Source organism: Phyllostomus hastatus, unplaced genomic scaffold (assembly GCF_019186645.2).
Source record: "Phyllostomus hastatus isolate PE091 unplaced genomic scaffold, TTU_PhHast_1.1 phas_scaffold_216, whole genome shotgun sequence".
Lineage (NCBI taxonomy): Eukaryota > Metazoa > Chordata > Mammalia > Chiroptera > Phyllostomidae > Phyllostomus > Phyllostomus hastatus.
This window is the reverse complement of record NW_025334018.1, coordinates 21,292,431-21,313,348: the sequence shown is the minus strand read 5'-3', so window position 1 is coordinate 21,313,348 and position 20,918 is coordinate 21,292,431. Positions and strand designations below refer to the sequence as shown.

General features: G+C 50.5%; 1 protein-coding gene across 1 annotated transcript in view; it reads left to right on the top strand.

The window, feature by feature from the left end:
* SNX7 (sorting nexin 7) overlaps window positions 1-20,918 on the top strand; it is a 62,944-nt gene that overhangs the window by 32,160 nt on the left and 9,866 nt on the right. The window contains exons 7-8 of the mRNA XM_045816798.1: window positions 636-722; window positions 18,423-18,575. Of these exons, the coding sequence (XP_045672754.1) occupies window positions 636-722; window positions 18,423-18,575 (240 nt within the window). The remainder of the gene's footprint in view (window positions 1-635; window positions 723-18,422; window positions 18,576-20,918) is intronic.

Genomic DNA, 20,918 nt, shown 5'->3' with positions numbered 1-20,918 from the left:
CCCAAGGGGGAGACGCGGCAAAAGACTAGCAAGCGCGTCCGGGGTTCCCGGCGCACCCTGCGTGCAGATTCCTGCGCAGAGGCTGCTCCGTGCCGCGGCCCCGACCCAAGAAGTCTTGGTCATTTAAGAAAACTGGACGGAACCTCTGTCCGTGAGAGAAGAGGCCACGGTTTCTCATCCAAAGCGCGGCTCATTGATTCACACACACACACACAAATATATATTTTAAGCTGCAGTAAAATCTTCAGATGCGGATGCACCCTTCCGTGTTCTGGCTCCCTGCTGTCACGGACTGACGGGCCACACGGGGGGAGGGGCGGGGGGGGGAGCCAGATGAAAGGGCGGCCTGGGAGCCCAGCAGCAGTGAGCTTACCCCGGAGCCGAGCCTGCAGGGCTCCTGCTGACCGCTCGTCCTGTTCTTCGCCCTTTCTGAAGAACTGCGCATAGCAGACCCGCACCAGTAAGACGTGCACTGGGAGAACTAAAGGGGCGACGAAAAACCTTTCCGAATACTTGCTTTCAGGTTGGCTTCTAGAGATTAAAGTGATTTTTTCAAGTCCTGATGGCGATTTATGTTCTGAAACATGTGTTTTTGCTATGCGAAGATGACCGAGTCTGTGTGTTCTCCTCCCAAGGGTGTTATGAAGAGAAGAGACCAAATCCAAGCAGAACTGAGCTCCAAAGTAGAAGCGCTGACCTGCAAGAAGGCAGACGCGGACCTGGTAAGTGCTGGTTCCTCGATACGATTCTATACCGAGTTGGCGAGGGAAACTTTTATTAGGAATGCAGAACTCCATTTGCAGCCTCGCTTTGGAGCATTCGGCAAATGGTACCAGCATTTCTCTCAAAAGCTCTCCCCAAATCCGCCATCCACTGAGTCCCCAGGGAGCCTGTGAGCTTCACAGTGGTGCTCCTCTGCCTTCTGCCTTACGCTGTCTTTCACGATGAGTCAAGTACGAAGTTAATGTTCTTAAACTGGAGTGCTGGAAGACGGTATGAAAAGTACCTAGCATTGTTCTAGAAAGTTAGTCAGTGCTCAGGATATAAATCCACTTATCTAGGTTTATAAGATATTTTTACAGAATACATTGGTGTTCTTATACACTTTTGTCTAGATATCGTAAAAACGTTTACAAAGGTGAAGTATCTTTGTTTTCAAATTTAGTCCTTTTCTTAAAAGAGCTTTTTATGAAAATTCTCAGAGATAAGAAGAAGACCAATAATATAACGAACTCAGACACCTGTCGCTGGGCTTCGTTATTTCCCAATAGTCACTCAAATTGTTTCATCTATCTTTTTTCTCGTTTTCTCCCCTCTTTTTTCCTGGAGTGTTTTCAAAGGGCACTTTTGTTCTAGACATTTTAATCCCAGGCCTGATATGACCACCCACAATATTGAGTATCTGCGCTTCGTCTCAGAGTAATGCTGTCGGGCTGGAATGCGTACTCTCATGCTGAAACTGAGCCCGAGGCTCGGAAGGAGCAATGGTGCGGCTGAGCTCCGAGTGGGATGGGGTGGGGCGTGGCGGGACCGCTTGCCCGCCTCAGGCCGCGCCGCCCCTCGGAGACAGGTTTACTGGGGAAAAGATTAGTGCGCTCTGATGAACTTCTCTCGAGTTCTGTGAAAGAGACTTTCTTAATCTTTTCTTTTTTAAATTCAAGAATGTAGGTGAGCATTGCGCACACTGATGGCGGGTGAGTAGGGGCATCCTTGAAACCCCCACCAAGCCGTAGCGTCAGAGTCCCCCGTTGAAACTGCTTTCATGGCCCCCTCACTCCAGCCATTTTCTAACCCAAGAGATGATGCCCTCACTGGTTTTCTTTATGTTCCCTCCCTCTTTTGTTTTCTTTTTTCTTTTTCTTTCCTTTCATTTCCCGTCCCTTCCCTCCCTCCCTCCCTTCCTTTCTTCCTTCCTCCCTTCCTTCCCTTCTTTTTCTTTTTCTTTTTCTTTTTTTTCCTTTTTCTTTTTCTCCTTGTCTATAACCTAAGCACCTTACAGGCCCTAGACTTTTATCTGTTTCCCGAGGCGCTCAGCCCCCGGCACAGGGCTCAGGCCAAGGCAGCCCGTCTGAAAACAGGTCGGGAGTGAATGAACGGAAATTGCACTGGCCGATAACAGTCTTTATGACCCATTACAACACTGATGGCTTGAAGCAGGAAGTCTCTACAAACTCGGACTCTGTGCAGCACACTGAGACTTCACTAAAATGTGCCGGCGAATTATCCTCATCTTTTTGGATGATGTCCATTTTCAGACTCAAGTTCATGCTCCCGAATGGGGTGTGAGTGCGGCGTCGGGGGGGGGGGGCTGCTGTGGGCAGAGAGGAAGAGGGGACTCTCCGAGACAGAATACCGGAAAATACCAAAGCAGCGGGACTGACCAAGATTAGCCTCCTCCGTTCAATAAGGGGGTGTGTGCGTTACTTTTTATTTTTATGGAGAGTCCATAAGAAGGAACGAAAATGGGGAGGGGCGCTTGTGCAGAAATTATAATCATATCTTTGGAACCGTAGATATTTTTATGTGTGATATAATTTTTAAAGACATTGACATCAGTGGTTAGATAAAAAGTGTGCCCTTGACCAAATACTTGAAAAGTAAATTATTTTCAAGTTTCAGGAGAATCGTCAAATGGCTTAAAAAACCAAGCATCTGTTCAGAATGGCTTCGATTCATATTTGAAGTGGGAAAGAGGAACAGCTGGGTTTATTCCAACTGCAAAAACACAGGAAGAAATAGCTCGGGCCCAAATACAGCCCGGCTTTCCCAACTCAGCTAAAAAAGCACGGTTTTTTTTTTCATTTGACTTGCAAATATTTTGTCTTTTGCTCTGTAAAAGCTTCCTTGATATCTCATTATAACCTAATGCTCCATCTGTATTTCCGGCTCCGTCTCCGTGTGCGCCAGGTACGCTGGCGAGAACCCTGCTCACCAGGTCGGGGCTGTGCTGTGAAATGGAGACATTTGAAACCTCAGTTGTCTGCATCATATTTTGTGAGATACTTGTAATTAACGAACATTTGAAACAGAGACATCGCGCATACTTTTCTGTTACCCGTCAAAACGGATCCCTCCTAAAATGTACACGGACTAATCAACTGACTGGTAAACGGCACCTCTCACACCTCCAAGCCGTTCATTTGTTTACAGACCTCGCTTCGAAATCCCCGTGTGTGATGATGGCATCTTCGGGAGAAACCTTCCTCGTGAACCTGCCGTGATTGGTCCCAGACCCATCGAAGGGAAGTGGCTGAGAAATATGCAGGCTAGGGTCACCATGGAAACGCACCCTTGTGAGGTCCTTCTAAGGAGCCATCCTTTGCAGTCACCATGGCGACCCTGGCAGAGAACTGAATATAGCAATCTAGCCTGGTTGTTTGCCATGGCAACTCAAGCAAGGCCACTTTGGAGACCACCCCGGGGCCATTTCTATGGAGACCCGCTGGGGCGGCCCTCACAGGCTCCATCCGAGTCACCTCTGGGTGCGATGCTATGCGCAGACCCAGCAAAGCAGCTCGGAACGCAAAGGTCATTGAAACGAAGGGCGAGGACCGGGGACGTTAGAACAGTCAGGTAGAAATACAGCAGTGATGTAACCTTCCGGAGGTCCCACTGGACGCGCAGGTGATCTGTCCGTGGGCTTCCTGGTGTGCAAGTGCGAGGCCCGGTCCGTACCTGGGCTCTGACTCTGCACCGGCTGCACGCCGGCGATGGCGGCATTGTTGTTCGTTTTTCTCATCCCTCAGACACGCCCACCAAAATGATGTGTTTTCCTGCCCACTAAAATAATGTGTTAGAGTGGGTTTCTTGATTTATCACCGGGGCAGTTGTAGCATAGCTGCTTCTTAGGGTCTGGGGTTTGTAGCTCCTGTCTCACCATAAGGAAATCGGCGGCTTCCAAACGACCCCCACCCTGCAGACACTTCCAGCGCGCTCACGTGCGGGTGGGCTCGGCTGCTCGTTGAGAGAGTCTGGTCATCCCGGCTTCGGAGTTATGTCGACAGTGAGTCGAGTCCTAGCTCGTGTGCTTATTAAATCTGTGACCTAGGACACGTTTCTTAGCTGCTGCTGCTGCTGCTTCTTTTTTGCTTCTTAGCTTCTTTTAGCCTTGTTTTATCATGTATAATTTGGGGAAATTATTGGTACCTGCCTAGCAGGCTTATTTAAAGATTAAATAAGACAGTGCAAGAAAATGATTTGGATGAGAGTAAGCACTCAGAAGCCATTAGCTGCTATTTTTTTTTATTAATTTTATTTTTGGAGCAAGGAGAAGGGAGGGAGAAAGAGAAGCAGAGAAACATCAATTGGTTGCCTCTCATACATGCCCCAACCGGAGACCAAACCCATAACCCAGGCATGCGCTTTGACCGGGAATCAAACCAGCGGCCTTTTGCTTTGTGGGCCAATGGGCAACCCACTGAGCCACACCAGTCGGGGAAGCTGCCGTTGTTTTAATGTCCAAGATGGGTCCTGTTTAGTGACTCAGCTGTTGTTCCTTGAGGGACACAGAAGACACTTCACGTGGATGGATGTAGGAAAACCTCCAGCAGCATCCTGACCCAAGGAAACCAGGTTGCGGTACAGAGAGCAGGGTGCAGGGGAGGTGGGGGAGTGGAGGGCAGGATGCAGGCGAGGTGGGGGGGTGCTGTGAAGGCAGCGTCAGTCCAGTGGGAAGGGGGCCTCGTCATTTGTCAGGAAGGAGGCAGCGGGGACCCAGAGGGAGCCCGGACCGAAGAGGTCAGTGGTTGTGGACTTGCGAAGGACCACGAACTTGAGAGGGATGTAGGTGGAAGGCTGACTCCGTAGCATGAGGGGCGCCAACATTTCAAGCTGTTAGTGACTCTTAGCTCTTCTGGCCTGTAAGGAGGGCAGACAGTAGCACGATAAACTGAGCTGGAGCCTAAAAGAAGAAAATCAGAGATGCGCCGTTTCCTGCCATGATGACATTTAAGGGAGGGGTGTCCAACAAACACCGTTCAGCCCATGTCACCACCCACCTCGTGAGAGACCCATGGCAAGCCCTGGGAGACAGGAGGCCGGCACCCAGGGGTGGAGGCGACCAGAGATAAAGGGCCAGTGCAAACTGATCGTGCACGGCCATGCGGGATGCGTGCGGAGGCGCGGGAGTGCTGGGGAGCAGTGCCATTTCCAAGGGGGGCAGGGAAGGTCGTCGCTAGGATGGAAGGAGCAAGGGAAAGAGCTGCGGGCAGTGGGGTCAGACAGGTGACCAGGGGTCAGATCCAGCCACAGGGTGCGGTCTCAGTGAGGCAGGGAGAGAGCAGGTGGGCAGAGGAGTGGCACGAAGCTGTAAAGCAGCCACTGATCCTGGGGAAGACGAGGATGGCGTGTGTGCCGTGTGTGCGTGGCGTGGGGGACGCCGGCGCTGGAGACGGCGGAGCTGGGCCGGGGCGGAGTGCTGGGCAGTGCTCAGGGTGGCAGCATATTAGGAAGGCGGAGCTGTTTGCTATTTTGCAGACTGCGGATTGGGAGCCGGGAAAGGGTCAGGGACGGTAACGAGGTTTGGGACTGAGCAACTGGGAGGAGAGAGTCTCGTGCATTGAGACGGGGAAGCCTTTGCAAAGGACAGGTTCAGGAGGCATCAGATTTGGACACAGACGCTGAGGTGTCTATCAGATTCCTGCGAGGACAAGCCGAATAGGGAGTCACATACAAAAATCCGTATAAAAATTCAGAGGCCGGGAAGGAATACCCCTGGAGGTATATATATTTGGGAGTCCTGAGCAGACAGACAGTATTTCGAGCCATGAGATTTGTGGAGGTCACTAAAGGATGTGAATAAAGAGCTCCTGTGACCGACCCTTGGCCCACCTCCACGTGCAGAATCAGAGACGGGGCGTCTGGGGGTGGGGCCAGGAAAGGGGAGGGGCAGAGCTCCAGCTGTTGGGAGGTCACTGGACCAATAGGATGAACTAAACGTATTTGGGGTCATTCAGCTTCCCTAAGCACTTCTCCATTTATCAGGCATTAATAAAATCAGCTTGAGGCAAAACGACTAAGATAAGCGTTGAGAATAAAATGTATCAGGAGACATTGACAGTTATATCATGGGCCCCAAAGAGAAAGATATTCCAACTGCTCAGTCCAAGTCGGAGAATTTCTGGCCGCGGAGCTGGAGGTGCAATGAGAACGGGAATAATGAGAGAGCTCAGATATCCGGGGGAACTTGAGGTTTTTGCAGTTTCGTTGTGAGTGTTCGGAGTCGGAGCTTCTGTTTGAAAATGCTTATTCACTTCACCGCTTAACTGTAAGATAAATAAGGTTCATCTGCGGTGCCAAATAATGCTGCGTACCCACTTTATTTTTATTTTTCGTGTTTGAATGGGTTATAGTTTTTCCACTCAAAGCAGCATTCAGATATAAATGAATATGAATACATTTGACATTTAGCAATATGTGCACAGAATCTGAGCGTTGGATCTGGAAATAATGCCATCTCTGTTTAGCAGGGTATTTCTGCGAGCAAAAAATAAATTTGCATTTTCATAAGATCATTATAGTCCGGATTTGCATAGAGCCACATTCAGTCGATACAAACAGACACCAAATGTATTCAAGCCGGTCCTTGCTCTGTGTGACTAGCTATTTTTGAACCAGTATTTTACTCTTATCTTCAGATAATGGTTATTAATCTTCGCGTGCTCTTGATAGCGCCCCGCGCGCTTCCCAGAGCAACACCGCCTGCCTTCTGAGCTTTAACAGAATGATAGTGTTGATGTGGCTTCTGAGAGTGCGTCTGTGTCCGGGGGGCAGGGTATGAGATTGCCACCGCCTCTCCCTGGGTATTTTTGTCTTACCTTTGCCTCCCGGCGTTTTTACAAATTATTTCTTTCTATGTGTCTCGTTTCCTAGTATCCATTTTCCTCTCTCTGCTCCTTTTGTGTGTGAGAGAAACACACACACACACACACACACACAGATGCCCACGTGCCCACACACCCACACTCACACAGCAGTGGGTGAAGGACACGCCCCAGTGGGAGGAGGAGAAGGGGGTTGGTCCCTGTAGATTTCTTTTCAGCGGTTCCTTTTTATCAGATATAAACGAGTGTGATGCCTAGGAGGCACCAGCCCACCTCACACCTCCCTGGCCGGAGCCGTGAGAAATCCACGGACAGACCGCTCCCTGGAGCGGGCACGTGGCCGTCAGAGTTGGCTCGGACCAGCCGCGACGCAGCCTGTTGCAAATACCCGGCAAAAAGCTGGGGCTCCAGTCGGGGGTGGGTCTCGGGTCAGCAACCTATAAATATGCGCCACGCATGTTTAGCGCGGCTGCGTGTCGGAGTGGCCGACACCCCCCGGGCGGGAACCCAGGCCGGGTGAGGAGTGACGCCGTGCCCAGGTAGACCCTTGGCCTCGGCTGCCTCCTCCCAGGACGCAGGCCAGGACCGGGCAGCGCTGGAACCCCTCTCCCTCTGCACCTTCCCGGCGGCCCCTCCCTCAGGACGGCAGAGCTGGAGTGCTGGGAAGGGGGCCCACGTGCTCCTGCTCACGCAAGCTCCTACGGGATGGCAGTCGATGTTCGATCGAAGAGCAGCAAAGGCAGCCCGACCCTGTGAATACGCGTCTGTCGGGCCTGGGACGCCCGTGTGGAATCCGGCCTCGTCACTCCTCCCCTCCGCCCCCGTCTGCCGGCCCCTGGCTCTCCCGCGCACAGCGGCCCCTGAAACGCATTCACCGCGAGGCCTTGAACCCCGACGCGGAGCCGCACGTGGTTTCGGCCGCAGCACCGAGTGCCTGCCTTCCTGGGGGGGACGCAGCGGTGCCCCTCCGCCCTGCTGAGTCAGCTCAGCTCTGCAAGGCTGCAAGGCTGCAAGGCGGGCGCTGTCCTCCCCGGAGGGTTGTGGGATCAGCACGTGAAACCCGCAGCCCAGCCTAACCAGGCTTAGATTATCAGTGCTTTTACAAATGGCACTAGAGGAACGTTCTTTGAAGCGCGTATCGGCCATTTCGCTCTTCCAGGTCGAAGTTCGGAAAGTGGTGTCTGTCATCCCGCTTGCTAGACCTTCACGCTGTGTAAAAATCTGCAATTCGCTTGAGATTAACGGTGGCCGCCTGCCCTGGCTGCGCCAGAATGTATCGGAGTGTATGCAGAGCACCGGAGGGTGTGTGGGCTCCGTAGGACACTGTTACCTGAACCGGCCCTGGGTCTGCACCGCGGATCTGTACGGAGGGACCTTGTAAGGAGAACCGTGGGCCACCTTGTCCTGAGTGTCGACAGCACGGACTCCATTGGGCTTCTCCTTCACGAGGCCTCCGGAGCGAAGTTTCACTCACGTCTCGGCAACAGGATTTCGTGTCTCCGGAGCCGTTGGCTTTCTCCAGCCCGCCACGTCGGGGGGGTTGCACCCGGAGCGGTCTCCCACCCCCCCGACTCTTCACATCGGTCACCAGAACGGGGCTGTCAACCTCATCTTCCCCGGGGGCCACGTCAGCCTCGCCGCGGTTGCCTTCCAAGGGCCGGAATGACTTGGGGGCTGAGTACGTGTCACTGCTCCTCAGCTGGGAAGGAGCTGAAATCACACCCTGCCCTCGGAAGGCCGATGTGGCCCCGGGTGAAGACGAGGTGGACACCCCTGCCCTAGACCACCCGGGCCCCCAGCCGTCCCGACCGCCTCTCTCGGCCAGCCGTGTCCGGTGCGTGCTGCTCACGCCCGGCTCTACCTGGTGTGTGCCCTGTTCTAATGTCCCCTTTGCTCTGGGGCCTTTAATCTCCCGAGTCTCCCTGAACTGGTTGCATTTGCAGTGTCCTTGTGGAAGCCGCCTTAACTCTGGCAGGAAACAAAGGAGAAGCAGATGAATACATAAGAACTGGGGGTAAAGGACTGCAAAGTATCTCGAAGACACACGCCGGCTTCCCTGCATGTTCGTGACCCCCAAGTGCGTTTTCAGGCCTGTGCCTTTGGAAGCCGCAGACGCCCGCGTGCCTGTGGTGAACACAAACCTGAACTGATGCGCGTCGCCTGTCACCGTGCAGAAAGTGAGGGCGAGGTGAGAAAATGGTGCCCCTTCCAGAATCTTTCCCCACGCACTTTGCTTAGGGAAGGTGATCGAGTTTTGAAGGGTCACTGGTTTGGAAGGAGTAACCCAGCACCCAACAGTCCGGGTGACTAGGGCCCGTGGGCCCCGGGGCAGGCGGGCGGGCAGGTGTGCGGGGACAGTGTGACACAGCGGTGGAGCGCGGCCGTGCCCGGTTCCCGCAGACAGAGTGCGTGCAAGCCCTGTGTCCCTCTCCAGCAACACCCCCCCCGCCCCCCCCACCCGCGGCCCCACCTGCTGCAGAAAGAGTAAAGGGCGAGTGAAAACCGCAGTCACCTCGTCCCGGGATTGAAGAGCACATGCGCGTGGTGCCCCTGTGGGTGGCTGGGGGAGGGCGGGGGGGGCGGGCACGTGGGGTTCTGCCTCCCATCAATGCAATAGTTTTGACAGCAGTCCCAGGTAGAAACTCGACATAAATTCATTTTCCTTTTAATTGAGGCTTTTTGTTCATAAGAAATGTGCCCTGAGGGCCTGCCTCATCTCTCTCTCTCTCCCCAGGCCCTGCCTCAATAAATATTTGATTATGCTCCCAGCAATAGCACACGGGGAGTCTGGGGCCTGGGAAGGGTTTGATTCCCCGTTACTTAACTTGTGGCCTTAATCAGACATTAATTATTCTTTAGCCATGAACAGGCAAGAAATAATGCTTACTTTGAAGAAAAACATTTTGAAGATGAATTCATGCGTATAAATTAGAGCCTGTGTCAGTAAAAATTTTGTTAAGAGGAAAAAATGTACCAAAGAATAATATGTCAGAGACTCTGAATCATCTGACTGGTTCTTCTAAAAACAACAAGAAAATTATAGTTCCACGAAGAACAGAGCCATCGTTTTCCCTTTTGCATGGTGCCATATCTCAGAATTAAGTGCAGTTTGATTTCATCCAGTTCTAGGCTTTGGAGAGTAAGATTTTTCTGGGGAATCGAGTCACAGAGAGGACCTGGGTCATAAGAAGTTATAAAAAAAGTCACTGACTCTTCAAGAAGCCTTACTTTTCTTTGTCAGTAAAATAGGGGAAACGATAGTCACCGGTGGCTGTGTGATGAGCACTTGATGAGGATAACATGTAAGATGCTGTTTGCTTAAGTACTGAATGCAATTAAAATATTTTATGACAGAAAATCATGTGGCCTGTGAAGTTCTGTGACATCAATAAGTTCACATTTGAGCTTTGCACTAATTTTTAACCTCAGTACCACCCAATGTTAACACAGCGTTTTTCCTGCGCTTGGATAACGTTCCTCAGACACCAACACAGAACATTGTCATATCTAATTGGTTAAAAGACCCTGGATTTGTTTTATTTTTAAGGAGACGCATTATTCTTTCTGGAAGGGTTTCTGTGAACAGGGCTCGTGGAAGCACCCAGAAAGAAATGAACCCTCTTCAGTCGCATGTGTGTTTCCTGTGTCTCTGCAGAGGACTCGAAGGAGAGCATGTCCTGAAAGGGGACCATTTAAATGATTGACCCCCTGTTGCCTCCAGGGTTGCAGGAAATTGTGATTATTCTTCTCCGTGAGGGATGTTAATGGCGTCGGAGGCGCCGCTGTGACAGGTGATGTGTCACCGACGTTTGTGGTATTTTATGACTCAATTTGTCATTTTTAGAAAGTGCATTGTGTCTCACTGCGCCCGGTTCCATCTCGATAACAAAATCGACCGCGGGTTTCAGGGAGAGGGGCTTCTGCTGCTGCTAAAGACAAGTGTGTATTGTGAAGTCTGTAACAAAGGTGCTACTTAGTAATCACACGTACGCCTGAGAGGCGTCGTATAATCAAGCATCTCATTTCTTCCGACACATCTTACCTCTCCCGCAAATCACAAAATAACATAATTTTCTTGTTAAGAGCTCTTATCTCTCCCCTGCAATTTAATTAATGCTTGCTAAGAAGAGGTAGCTGTCAGATGAGAATTGAATTCTTGAGTTTTCTATTGTCTTCTGATGGAGTGGCAATCGAAATCTTTTTATTTAGGTATATTATTTTCAAGAACTTTTCGAAATGATAATTTCCCAGCTTTTCTGATTATGAGGAGAAATTTTTAGCATTTGAATAAATAGATGGAATGGTTGATTTTATTCCATAAAAGGAAATAATGGGGAAGCCATCTAACAAAGAACACAATGAAGATATTTTTTTTAAGTAAGAATAGCTATTATCCCCCAATGGTATTGTTCGGCTCAAAAATTTGGGCGAAATGTGCCTTTAGGGTTAGGTACAGGCAGCAGGGAAATAAACCTAGCTTCATTCCTAATATTTTACTTTTCTAAAATTATTCATCTATTCCACCAACATTTGTCAAACCCCCACTTGGCGTGAGCTCTGGGGAGGACGTGGTCGAAATGCGGGCCCGCGGGCCCTCCTGGCAGGGCTGGCCTTCCCACAGGGAAGCACACGGGCAAACACAGGCAGTGATTGCTCGTTCCAGTGACTGTCGAGGAAACGAGCCGTGGATTGAGACGGGAACTAGCACAAACAACCTGTGTGGCACAGAAATGCTGCTCTCAGAAGGGTTATCGGAGGAAGTGGTATTGAAGCTGGAATTAGAAGAGAATTAGCCTGAAGACTGAAAAACAGAATAATCTCTGCAGACACCCTGCCGTCTATTTGTCTTCTTTGATATCTCTTCATGAAAGTTTAAAATGTTTTTTTTTCCAAAAAGGTCTTCTACATCTTTAGATAAACTTATTCCTATCCTATTTTTATTTATCATAAATGATGTACTTAGGAATTTTTATTTTCTCACTGTTATTTTTGGCCAGAACATAGAAATGCAGTTCACTTTGGCATATTAATCTTCTATCTAGCGATCGTCTACATTATTTTTAATTTTGATAATTTGTAGGCTCTGTGGGATTTATTAGGTAGAAAATTCCATCATAGATGCATGCAATAGGTTTGTCGCATTTATTCAGCCGCTATACTTTGCATTTCTCTTCCCACTTCTCATTGAGCTGGCTAGAAAATGCATTATACTGTTATTTGTGACGGGGTTTCCCTGTATTATTCCAAACTCTAAAGGGAATGCTCTCAAGGTTTACTCCATTAGTAGGGATATTTGCCAGAGTACATGTATATATTTCCATATACATGCGTTTAATCAGGTTAAGGCAGGTCTTATCTGCTCCTGTGTGCCCAGACACGTGAGTGGCTGCTGGGTTTCGCTGACACAATGGTATGATATTTCTCCATCACGAGATTTTTCATTTTCACCGACCGTGGATCCCTGGGGTCGAACCCTTGCTGGATTTGGCTTGCTCGGTTTTCTAGGACTCTTGTATCCATGTTTCTGAATGAGAATGCTTCGTGACCACGTGGCGCACAGCCAGCATACACGGGTCTGTCCGTCACGCCCCACTGAAGCCGGGAAGATGATCTGTAGGTTCCGCTGCTCACACCAGAAGTGTCCGTTTTAGGATCCAGGCCATGCTAGCGCCGTACGTTTCCACACGCTGGACTGCTCTGTGTGAGATTGCCAGCATGCGTGACGGTGAGAAAGATGCCTCCTGTAATGCATTAGGCGCAGACCCCCGCTCACTGTTTAGCCCTTTGGGGTGGGACAGTCTTTGCACCCACGTGCCACCCCCCGCCCCGCTGAGCTTGTGCAGAGATGCATTCTGGGGGGGCCGCAAGGGGAAGGGGTGCGAGATGACCGTCTCAGGGACCAGTGGGGAAGGGTGGGTGATGAAACAGTCTGCAGAACAGGTTCTTTCTCAGAGAGATAAGGGACACCCCCTAGACGGCTGTGTTGCGGGGAGAGAGGACCGGGATGGAAAACGTTGTCTGTGTCCTCCTATCACCCAGGCAGCTGCTGCTGCAGAAGTGGACTGTGAGGAAGCTGCGTTCTCCACCTGTACTTTGTATAAGTGATACCTGGACAAAATTGTTGGTGATCATGGCGATGAGCCCCCCTGGAATTATCGTGCCAAGAGCATACAGTTCGGTGGGTAGGCAGACTTGCTTCCAACACGTATTTTCATGGCGCAGGTAGTTCCAACATTTTTACCAAAAGTGAGTACTTTCTTGGGTGTGGGGATGTTGGAACATGTACCCCAGCGGTCTGAGGGAGCCCCATTAGTGGTTGGTGTGAGCTCAAAGTTTCAAGTTTCATATGAATGTATTTGAGTTTGTGTCAATTTAAAAATATTTTGTGTGCTTTCTGCAAAGTATCTGTGACGAGAAGGCGCTCTAGTTCATCATCACGTGGGCGGTCTAAACCATCGCTGGGCGTTCACGGGCATGTAGGAATCCCAGGCTGAGAAACGCACAGCACGGTCTCATCAGGAAACAGTGTCAGAATTGAGAGGACTCCCTGATGTTAAGATTTGCTTCTACGAAATCAGTATGTGAAAAATGGAATGGGGCCCTGGCCTGGTGGCTCAGCTGGTTGGCGCATCATCCCCTACGCCAAAAGTCTGCGGGTTCGATTCCTGGTCAGGGCACATATGGGATGCAGTAGGTCAGTGTTTCTCCTTCACATCGATGATGTCTCTCTCTCCCCCTTCCTCTCTCTTTCAAATTAGTAAGCATATCCTCAAGTGAGGATTTTACACAAATTAAATGGGAAAAGAAGGAAAATATTTCCCAGAGCGGGACAGTGCCTCCCACGGCGCCTGGCACGTAGGACGGGCCCCACAAATCACTGTTGAATGGACTAATGTCTTTTCTGAAACCTAATCACTAATCTCCGGTAAGTAAGAAAGACTAAAGGCCTAAGAGAATGTTTGGAATATTGTGGCCTTAAAAAGAAAAACCCAACCGGACAGGTGTTTCCGTTACTAGGAAGTGTACCCCGAAGTACCTTTGCAGTGTTAGGGTTCTATAATTCCATAAACAGCAAGACACTGACATTGCTTGGATTCCAGTGGGGACACTGAGCAACATGACTTGGCAACCCGCTCCCTTAGACTGGAGGTGTTTTCTTGGCCGTTTGGCTTTGACCCTGACTTGGAAATGGACATGACGGGGCAGCCTTGCGTGGACTTGCTGGCCTGGCCACGTTGTCCAGCCTGGCCACCAACTCCGAGTCCTGTGGGGAGCATTGGGGAGCTTTCTTAGCTACGATGGCGTGTCCCTTTGTTTCCGTGGGCCTGGTCCTCCTGTTTCACGCAGGTCCTCAGTGGGGACTCCCTGATGTAGGACAGGTGAGTGAGCGGGCGCTGCGCCTGTCCTGCGTCAGGATGTGGATGAGACCCTACCCTTCCGTAATTACTTTATAGAGTGTCCCTCTGGCCTAACCTGTGCTACCCGTGCTTCAAACGCATCATTCAAAATGATCCTGTGCAATAGATTCTTTTCTTTTCTCTGCACCCCTGGAAGGGTGAGCAAACGTCCCCCTCCCAGGAACTGGACTTGCATGAGGTCACCCTGTTGACCAAGGACTTCAGAGCCAGGCCCTAAGGTCACTGACCTAGAAGGGTGTGTGACGATGAATTCCTTAAAGAGAAGGAGCCACAAACAACTTCCTGATACCATGGGCAACTGACATTTTGTAGGAGCGAGTCTTGTAAGTTTTCAAAGCAGCCACATCCATTTCCTTTTGCCCTAGAAGGAATTCCAGGGCAGTTGAAGCATGAAAACACTGAGTTAGGAACCTGATAAGGAAGCACTGTGTCGCTCTCGCTGGTTGGAGTCACCCAGCCCCTGCTCTGAGGGGCAGAGAACCTTCTCTGGGCGGTGGCCTTACGGTTCGACTTCTCTGCCTCCGACAAAGAGCCCTAACCCTTCATCATTTCCGATGCTCAGCTGTGCTCGTGTGTATCTGGTTAGATGATGCCACCGCCCACGCCGCCACAGCAGGTCACTTTGGAGGTGTCAAAGCTTACTCGAGATCTTGACTCCTGCTGACCTCCAAAAATTGTGTGGTGCTCTGGGTGTAAATGAGCACATTTTGCACCTTCCCTGGGGGTGCACCTCACCCAGCGGGGCTCCGGCTGCTGCCTTCAGGCCTCCACTCCCTGCCCCGCACCCCTCCTCCAGGATAGCTGGTCAGCAAGCAGCCTTGCGCCCAGCGCCCACCCACGGTCCGTGCCGAAGCCCAGTGATCCTGCCTCCCAGCACTCCAACCCCCTCCTCTCAGGAGCCCAGCATCTCCAGTGTCTCCACTGCACTTGCTCCCATTCAGTCCAGATACTCTCGGTGGAAACCCTTTAGGACCTGCCAGCCGTCCCCCTCTTTCCTCACCTTCTGCCGGTCCCCTACTCACAGCGGCCCCCTAGTCACACTCTAGGTAGCAGCTGTCGCGGGCCACCTGCAGCTCTTCAGAAACTCCCAAGTAAGCGTGCTTCCAGGACTGCCACTTGCCAGTTGCGTCACACGTGACCTAAAGCGCCTTTTCTTCGGCTGCTTCTTCATCTCTCCCCTTCACCGTGGGTCCTTGCGGGCGGGCTCCCGGACGGACCGCAGGGCGGGGGCTGCTGAGTGGGGGGCGGGTGAGTGAGCGGGAGTGAAGCAGACCCTCTCTGCCGCTGTTCCCTGTGGCTCCAGAGTTCCACTTCGGGTGACCGGTGTCCTTCCCGCTCTCCTGCCTGCTCACCACCCCTGCCTGTCTCAGACCCGGGGACAGCTAACACGGGCACAGCTCTGCCCTGGTGGCCAACTTGTCGTGTCTTCCCGTTGCCTGCACACTCCACGCCCTGCTCAGGCTCATGCCCACTTCCGGGGGGTCCGCCAGCCCCCCCATCCCCATCCCCACCCCCACCCCCGGCTGCATCTCGGGCCTCCCCACCCACCTCCAGCCCCCTAGCCTCTTCCCCACGCTCTGACACCCGCCTTGGCATTCCGCGTCTGTAGGTCCCTTTACACCAGGCCCCCATGCAGGCGTCGCCTCGCCACCCCCGCCCCCAGTCCCTGCCTACTGAACTCACAGCCACGGCCTCCCCCACCGCAGCCGGAATGAACCCTCCTCCTGAAGCGTGGAGACGCTCCATTTTCCCCCGCATTAGGACACAAATCACATTCTGCTCTGCACGGCAGCCTTGGGGTTCGCTTTATCTCTGCCTATCCGTGTTCCCACAGACCGCAGTCTCCCTGAGGTCAGGGCTGAACCCGCTCAACCCGGGGGGCCACCGGCTCTGCGCGGTCAGCGTGGAGAGGGGGTCCGCCTCCGCTCAGGCAGACTGGGGCTGAGTCTGTGTCCGGCCACTGGGAGCTGTGTGATCTCTTTCAGTCCTTCCTCCTGGGGTCCCAGCTTGTTGGAGGAAGATAATGCTACCAAATTCTCGGCATTGTTATGCAGATGAAATGAAATGAAATAATGTGTGGCTTCCCGAGCAGTCATTACTCCAGCTGCTCTTCCTGGTACCCCTGTAGGCACTCGCCATCAGAGAGGGATGCTGTTTTGTTTGTCCGCGCGCTGGTATTAATGGTCTTCACTTAACAGCGTGGCTGATTTCTGGCCATACAGAACAACGGAGGCCAAAAGTGACCCACTAGCCTTGCTGGTAAATATAGACCGTTTTTTCACTCGCTTACAACCTTTTATTACTTACTCTGGTATTGCATTGCACGGGGAATAAAAAAGGTTGCTTGCTCCTTCTGTCTCCACCAACAGAGGGCCCAAGAGCCTCCAGAGTCTGCGAAAGGCATGGCTGGAGCTTGCAGCCTTTTCGGCAGCCTCTTCTGCGCGCTGTTTTCCAGTGAAGGCCAGGGGTGACGTCTCCTCCCTGTGCAGTCCCTGGCACCTGCCGTGTGGATGGTTGCAGAGGCACCTTTGGCCCGCCAGGTCCTAAGTCGCCTTCCTTCCCGCCTCGGTTAACTTTTATTGAGGGCGTGTGTTCAAAGGCCGGGCTGGGCGGCGCCCTCGGGAAGCACAGTTCCAGCCCCAGAGAACTTGCTGACATTGAGGCCAACAGACGGAACGGACACCTAATAATATTACGCCTTTCTGTATTGTCAGGGAAGACAGAGTTGGGTTTTTTTGTGCTTATTAGCAGAGCTTCCTAAATTGAAATCACGGAGAGCCGATCCATGTGGGGAAAATGCTTCATGTCTTCTCTGCCAGCTGAGATAATGATGAAGCAATCAAAGCAAGAAAAAATACTCCGCTATAACCACAAAGAGGGCGAGAATTGATCAAATATACTTAAAACATATACATCAGTTTCCACACTTGGTGAGAAGAGGTTAAAACACAGTACTAGAAATTGACTTAAGAGCTAGACCCTGGCGGAGGGGCAGCGCGTGCCAGAGACCGAAGTACTGGGGGGAGATGGGGAATCCGCTTCCGTTTCGCCGACTGGTGATGAGGGTGGAGCTGGTGAAGGAGGAGGCGGTGATCGCGGTGGTGATGCTGGCGGGGACGACGGTGGTGATGGTGGCAGAGATGGAGGTGTGATAAGAGATACAATTTCGTAGACATTGTCAGGCACTGTGCAAATCAACTAATGTTCATTATAGCATGCAATTTTACAAAAACTCCTATGTGATAGATAGTGATCTTTGTACCTGTTCACTTTACATGTGAGGAAACGAGGGCTCCTGCGAGGAGTCTTACCCGATGTCACAGGCCTTGTGACAGCCAGAAGTGGGACTTGAACTGGGATTAGTCTAATATACAATGTGTCTAAAACCCAATACGTGCTGATGAGGCCACCCGCCTGTATTCTGTCCTAGAAAAGCACTTAATAAATATATGCTGACTCTGTGAATATGTATAAGTGATGTAAAATATGTACAAGTGTATAAGCATGTATATAAATGTAAATATGCCAAATATCAAACAGCACGTCGATGGATCACATCTCACAGGGCGAGGTGTAAGGGGGCAGACATGTCCCACCGGGCGTGTTGGAGGGGTGCGGGAAAGCTGCCTGCATCTTGAGATAAAAACCCGCCTCCGTTACCCACTATTTGAGTGAAATTTGACAGGTGGATCCCTTTGGCCTTCCAGTTGGGTGCGGTCGTCTTTACAGAAGTCCTGAGACGCCAGTTAGTTGAGTGTTCTGCAAAAAGCATGGAAAACTGAGGGCCAGGGATGGGAAGGTGCAGCAAATGAGACCATGCCCTTTAACATAAACGTTATCGCCACAAACGGTAGTGGTAATGAGAGTGTGAGGGCAGAAGAATTTTTAGAGAACTTTTAGTTCAGTTTCCTTTGCTTTATAACAAGGGAAGCTGCAGCCCAAGGTTGGTGGGAGTTAGCCAGGGGCAGGCGCTCACTGGGGGCCGCCTCCAGACCAGTCAGCGTCTCTGGCCGGACCCAGTGTTCTTCCGACTCTGACCAGTTCGTGCGCAGTACATTCTGGTGACTCTACAAAAAATATACATTCTCAAGCTGTTTTGATATATTGTTCAGCCTCGATTCAGTGACTTCGCTTAGTGGCCAGAACCTGTCGATCAATTTGTCCCTCTCTGTGTCTGATTCAGCTCACGGAGGAGATCGGAAAACTCGAAGATAAGGTGGAGTGCGCCAATAACGCGCTGAAAGCGGACTGGGAAAGGTGGAGACAAAATATGCGGAATGACATCAAGTCTGCGTTCTCAGACATGGCCGAGCGGAACGTCCAGTATTACGAACAGGTGACGAGTGGTTGGGGTATATCCCCTGATGCATCTGCAAAGTTATCTCCTCTTGCACTCTCTATCTGTCCTGTGTTGGAAGAGTATTAAGGAAACAAGTGTCACATTCAAGAGCCTCTTGGCGGCTCGGTGCCACAGGTCTTGCCGGGTAATGCAGCCAGCGATGCTGAGCCCACCCACTGAAACGAGGGTACGGGTGACTCGTTTTCTTTCTTCTCCCACACAAGCCCCCGGGGCCTCGAGCTCCACGGGAGAGGGACTGTGCCACCACGTGGCTGGTTGCTTCCCCCTCAGTGTCTTGTTCTGGAAGGATTTGTGTTCCTCACAAGGACTTGGTAAGGCTTCCTGATGATTCTCCCACCTTCCTTCCCTTGTCCCTCCCTTCCTTGGACAGTGCAGGGTCCGCAAAGTGAGGGCAGAAACAGCAGTTACAGGAGCAGAAGTCCGTCCATGTCCCGCCCCTCGAGTTCCTGCCTGCCCGACCTTCCGTGGCTGTTCCAACTGTCGGGGAAGGAGCGTGCTGTTCTTTTTTTAGTTGAGTTGAGTTCAGTTACTTACTTGTTTCAGTGATGGAAAGAACTGAGTCACCCTTTGGCGTTTCAAATGATTATTAGTTGAAAAACTAACAGATCCCCAAAATAGTGATTATTCTAAATGAATTTTATCCTAACGCTTTCTTCATCCAGCATGTTCTAGACATGTTCTAGAAGCACATACATCTTTCACCTTATCTCCGGCTGCATTAATGGATACAGGAAACCGACACATCAGGAAAACTGTTTTAGGCTTTATCGTCTATAGTGCTTGCCAGTTCAAAGGTGCTATAGACTAAAAGATTGTACTTCTTGACAGAGTAGCTAGTGGACAACCAACTGAAAGCATTCCTAAGAAAAGGCCTTGAAAATTAGAGCATGGAATATCTTATCGTTGATTACAATGATAAAACAAGAAGTGCTTTAGGGTATAAAATCACATGAAAAATGCACCTACTGTGTTTTCCTTTAAATGGTAAGATCTGTACAATTGTTCTAAGTCAGGACTTTCTTTATTTTTGGAGAAACTGCCCACAGCCACTCTGTAGAACTCCCACAGAAGTATTTGGTTTTGATCACCCCTCTCACATAAATACACACTTCTGTCATTCTCATAGACCGAATTCTGCTTCCACAAAATGACTATTTTCTCAGAAACAGTCACATTAGCCTCACGTGCCATGTTGCCACGTCGCAAATATTGTTCTTCACAGCATTTGGTATCAGTGTGTTATGCTTTTACGCTTTCCCGCAAGTGAATTATATTCCTAAGTGTTCCTGGATATATGCACACGCCAGGCACACTTCCTCTTGGATGCGTGAATTTGCAGGGATCGTTGGTTTTCCTTACTGTAACCTCAGAGGACACCACAGCTCTGGTTATTTGTTTTGTTGTGTTTTTTTTTCTGAGTGAGTGACTTCTAAGTGCTTGGCAAATGGGTCCACGCATGATCGGGGGATTGGAGCCCCGCAGTCAAGGCTTCCCGATGAGCCCCCAGACTGTGCTGTGTTCGTGGTTCAGTCTCGAGGTGCTGTGATGGGCTAACTTCAGAGCACCTCGGTCACACAGGAAGTCACACAGGAAGTGAGGTGTTCCGCCATCTTTCCATCCCCTTTGTAAATGCCATCACATTCTTATGGATATATTTCTTGTTTTCATCAACATTTGCAAAGATAAACCCCCAAGGGGGTTGTTTCTAGTGTGATAGATGAAATACAGTATAAACATTTGCCTTTGGACTTGCTTTTATGAAGTTAAATGGTCACAGCTGGTTTACAACTTTAAATTTAAATATCAAAGTGATAGAGGAAAGTCAGATTATAAATATGAGACAGAGGTCTGTTTCAGAAGGCAGTTGTTATCAGATGGAAATGTGCTTATACATGTGGATTTAATTGGAGACAGTTGACACCAAATATAAAATAGAAATTTTATAAAATGAGGTTATTCCCATTTTGTCTTGTATGACCAGTAATTAAGAATAATTTTATTCGGTATTTTTCTGAAAATGAGAAGAGCAAAACAATAAAACTCCAAATCCAATTGAACATGACGGAATCATTTCAAAGTCTATTAGTGCCCAAATAACCAAAGACAGTGATTTCCTGCTAGGATACGAAGGGACACTAAAACCACAAAACGTGACCTGTCTGGTCGGGTGCAGGGACATTTCTAGTTGTGCCCCGGCAGGAACAGAAGAGTGCCTGCTCTGCTTATTGATGCTGGTGATGGTGATGATGATGCTGGTGATGGTGATGATGGTGGTCATGATGATGATGATGGAGATGATGGCCATGAAGAGATGTCAGA